This window comes from Populus euphratica, unplaced genomic scaffold (genome assembly GCF_000495115.2).
Source record: "Populus euphratica unplaced genomic scaffold, PopEup_1.0 scaffold233.1, whole genome shotgun sequence".
Taxonomy (NCBI): Eukaryota; Viridiplantae; Streptophyta; class Magnoliopsida; order Malpighiales; family Salicaceae; genus Populus; species Populus euphratica.
Window position 1 is genome coordinate 33,804 of NW_011500116.1, and position 4,493 is coordinate 38,296.

Below are 4,493 nucleotides of genomic sequence, written 5' to 3' on the forward strand. Positions count from 1 at the left end.
TTTTTGAAAATAAATAATTGATCAAAACAATCTAATAGATAACTTAATTCAATCCATACAATGCGCGAGAATATTAACATATAATAGCATCATCCTAATTTTATTAAATTACAAAATTGATAGTAAAATATATAAAAATAAGAACAAATAATATTATATAATTAGATAGATATTAGGCATGTAAGGTTAAATTATTATTATTTTTATTCCCTTAAAAAAAAATGATATAAATCTTGTTCGCTGCAAACAAAACAGGCATAAATTCCTAGGGGGCACAGTTTCTTATAACCGACCTGTATCTAGTCCCTTCCATTAATACAAAAAAGAGATACCAAAAGATTGCCATTTCCTGTTTGGTAGACATGTGTGGGACCGTAGGCCTCTCGTTTCTCTCTTTGAAGTTTAACCGTAAAGCCACCACCTTCTCTCCTGCCAGTTCCTATCACGCTGCACTCCTTTTTTCTTCTGTTCTGTCCGTACTCCGTGCCCGGATTTTTTTCCTTCTGTTTCTTTGATTACAACGGCGTCGCTGCTATTGGATATGGCGGGGAAGCTGATGCATGCCGTTCAGTATAGCACCTATGGAGGAGGCGCCGCTGGTTTAAAGGTTAATTGTTTTTTTAACCAAGTTTTGTTAGCGTAATTATATGTCCCTTTTCTTTTCTTTGATGACCATTTAGTTAGTTGGTAATTGGTGAAACATGGAGATGAATTATAGATTGCTGCCCCCATTTCGTTTTGTTTCTAAATAATAATAATAATAATAATAATAATAATAATAATAGTGGTGGTGGTGGTGGTGACGGAGGAGGAGGATTGGATGTGATGTTAGTTTTGCTTTAATTCTTGATAAAATTGTTAAATAATAAAGGTGTTTGAAAGTGTGAAATGGTTATTTTTAAAATATTTCTTTTAAAAATATGTTAATATAATTTTTTTTGATTTTTAAAAAAATTATTTTTAATATCAATTTATTAAAATAATCTATAAATATAAAACAATAATTTGAAATATAATTTTTTTTTATCAATTTGAACTGCAATCCGAAACACGTACGAAAAAGAGGCATTGATGCACCTACTGTGAGTTACTGCTATTATATAAATAGTTTTGCTTGTTGCAGCATGTTGAGGTTCCAGTCCCTAGTGCTAAGAGAGACGAGGTTTTGCTCAAGTTAGAAGCAACTAGTCTAAACCCAGTCGATTGGAAGATGCAGAAAGGGATGCTGCGCCCCCTACTCCCTCGGAGATTCCCTTACATACCCGGTGATTCACATCTTTCTTTATTTGGACTTTGGTTTTTATATGTAATCTGACTCAGACACTATCTTACTGCTTGTTAAGGCTTTTGATTGCACATAAATTCCGCCATGTAGCCTAATCCACAAGGAAATTGTTCTTTGTAATGTTAGTTGATTGCTTGGTTTTCTTCTTTTAGGTGCCTAATCATTATTTTGATTTGGATTTAAGTTTGTAAGGTTGTGGTTTTGCTTCTAAGAAACTTTGGAAACGGGCTTGGTGTTACTGTGGACCATCTCAATAGAATCGTTTCCTTATAAATATTAAATATTAGTTGCCAATATTTAATATTAAATATTAGTTGCCAATTTGATACTTTTATGTTCCTTTGTTTAGCTTTCAGAATGCGGAACTTGGAAACTGGCATACGTTTGTCATTTTTTTATGGTATATGACAATGCAAAAGCAATAATCTTTACTTACCATTTCAAACGCTTGACTTCAGTTCAGTGATGTCAAAGTTTTGGGAATTTGTGTTTGGGTGCTGTTTGGCAGAAGGTTTCCTTTCCATGGTTACTCTGTCATTTCCAATGGCTTGTGGGTTCTTTACTTGGTCTGGTTTAAGCAATGAAAAAGCTTAAAACGAGTGGTTCCTCGTTAAGATTAGATGGTTGTTGTAGTCACTGCTCGAGGACTTGCATCATTCTCTCTGTTCAGTGAATTGCCTCATATCTCAACAAAGATCTACAATTTTTAAAACGAGTTACAAATGGAGAAACAACTGATCTAAACTTTATTTCCAGCACCCTTCTGAAACATAGCTTGTAATCCATGTGGTTAACATTCGTTCAATCGCATGCTGATATATTAATTTCATAGTTTTAGCAATATTGTGTGTTTGCCAAGCACGCATTCACACACACACAGCGTTCACTTTTTTGCTGAAGAAACCTTTGTCGCAACAGGCACTGACGTGGCAGGAGAGGTTGTAGAGGTTGGACCAGGAGTAACAAATTTCAAAACTGGTGACAAAGTTGTAGCTATTCTAAGCCACCTTGTAAGTGCTCATTCAATATTTTGGTGTTTTTCATTTCCTTATCTTTGTAATTTTTCAAATGATTTACATTGGTGAGGCGACCTCTAGATTATCTTTTTTGGGTTTAATGGCTAAGTAAACAATTGGGGTCAACCTTACCCTCACTTGCGCCTTAAATAATGTCATATCAAATTAGCCAGCTTGCATCAACACGGCCTGAAGGTTACACAACATGGATGACTGGTTATAAACGAAAAAAATCAGCATGAAAAGGGGTTGGGGGTGATTTGAAGAGAGAGATAATAAAATTATTGTATTCATCATATTAGATAAAGCACAAGTAGAAAATTGTTTCCAGGTATTGACAGAGGTATGAGTCAATAACAAGTGAATAATTTATAGCTAAATCTGTCTATTGTGTGAACAGCCAACCTCCATGCCCTCAATATCTTTCATGAAAGTGAACGGTGAAATACAACTTTCATCAAGGAGTACTTGTTGTTTCTCTTCTCCATAGGCAACTTAGTTTCCTCCCCTAAAAAGTAAAATCAGATAACTCTGTTTTGGACATTTGCTCAGCTTCATTGAAACACAAAAGCTATACCTTAATGTCGTCATTGTAGCTACCTTTTTTGGAAAGAAAAGAGGTCAAAGCCCTTGATGCTTATGAATTTTTTTTACTAGTTTGTCGTATTGCCAACTTGAGGCGCATTATAGAGGTTGGTTTGCTTAGATGCCTTGCTCATGGATCTTGTATACCATTAAGTGTCACATAGGAGTTTGGACCTGGGACTTGGCACATTCTATCTTCTTGGTTGTACGCATATGAAAACTGCATTTTAGCATTTGGCAATCTTATGTGTATGGAGGAATTTTACCATTGGTCTCTGAATTATCTTTCGTTCTGTTTCTTTGATTAATTGTTGTGTGTTCTACAAACAACAGAGTGGAGGTGGACTAGCTGAATTTGTAGTGGCTAAGAAGAGCTTGCCAGTTGCAAGGCCACCTGAAGTTTCAGCAGCTGAAGGTGCAGGCTTGCCTGTTGCTGGTCTCACAGCTCACCAGGCTCTCACTCAATCTGCTGGGGTCAAGCTTGATGGAAGTGGTAACCGGAAAAATATTCTGATCACTGCTGCCTCAGGTGGTGTAGGTCACTATGCAGTTCAGCTTGCAAAGCTGGGAAACGCTCATGTGACTGCCACTTGTGGGGCTCGAAACATCGAATTTGTGAAGAGCTTAGGTGCTGATGAGGTTCTGGATTACAAAACCCCAGAAGGAGCAGCTCTGAAGAGCCCATCTGGTAAGAAATATGATGCTGTGATCCACTGCGCTGCTGGCTTTCCTTGGAGCACTTTTGAGCCAAATCTGAGTGAAAATGGGAAGGTTATAGATATCACTCCTGGCCCCAGTGCCTTCATGACTTTTGCTTTTAAGAAACTTACCTTCTCCAAGAAGCAGCTGGTGCCGCTGCTTTTGATTCCCAATGGTGAGAACCTGAATTATCTTCTTAATCTGGTAAAGGAAGGGAAGCTTAAAACAGTCATCGACTCAAAGCATCCATTAAGCAGGGCTGAAGATGCTTGGGCAAAGAGTATCGATGGTCATGCTACTGGGAAGATCATTGTGGAGCCGTGAATGAAAATGATGTGCTTGAATTGCTAAAATTTCTGCAAATGTTCTTTCCTATACCATGTGGATCCGATGTATTGTATGATGCGTGATCTTGCACACCAGTTCTTTTGACTGGATGTTTCCCTAAATGATAGGGTTTGGGTTGAGTTTATTACTATTGATTATGTTTGTTCTTCAATATCAGATGCTTCTTTTTTCTTTTTGGTGTTATTTTATTTATTGAATATCGTGAGACTCGCCCATATGGGCTAATTCTAGGTATAATGTGTCGTCTAGAGAATTGATGTCCTTTGTTGCGGGGGACATTTCCACTAATTATAACTATGAAAAGCTAAATACGAAAAAAAGGTTATTACTTTGGGTTTTTTTTTTTATATATAATTTAGGGTGTTCGAGTTAGTTTATGTGTATTATAACTAATTTTCGGGTTCATTAAATATCCTGCAAGCTCCTTAAACATGTAAGGTATCGCAGGGATGATAGATGTGCACAATGAGACTTAAACCTGAGTATAAAGAAAGGGAATAAGTCATTTTCACTGCTGGGCTATAGCTTCCTGTTTTTTTTTTTTTTTTTTTTTTTTGGGA

General features: G+C 36.6%; 1 protein-coding gene across 1 annotated transcript; it reads left to right on the top strand.

Moving 5' to 3' along the window:
- The first annotated feature begins 344 nt into the window (after positions 1-344).
- Positions 345-4,104, top strand: LOC105109941 (putative quinone-oxidoreductase homolog, chloroplastic). The gene is made up of 4 exons (XM_011004811.1): positions 345-607; positions 1,124-1,265; positions 2,204-2,295; positions 3,220-4,104. The coding sequence occupies exons 1-4, from the start codon at positions 542-544 to the stop codon at positions 3,907-3,909; spliced, it is 990 nt and encodes a 329-aa protein (XP_011003113.1). The 5' UTR covers positions 345-541; the 3' UTR covers positions 3,910-4,104.
- The last annotated feature ends 389 nt before the right edge of the window (positions 4,105-4,493 follow it).

Excerpts from the sequence above, each read along its gene's own strand:
- LOC105109941 (XM_011004811.1), top strand. The coding sequence starts at position 542 with ATGGCGGGGAAGCTGATGCATGCCGTTCAGTATAGCACCTATGGAGGA. Across the intron at positions 608-1,123 it reads GAGGCGCCGCTGGTTTAAAG|CATGTTGAGGTTCCAGTCCC; the intron begins GTTAATTGTTTT and ends TGCTTGTTGCAG. Across the intron at positions 2,296-3,219 it reads TAGCTATTCTAAGCCACCTT|AGTGGAGGTGGACTAGCTGA; the intron begins GTAAGTGCTCAT and ends TACAAACAACAG.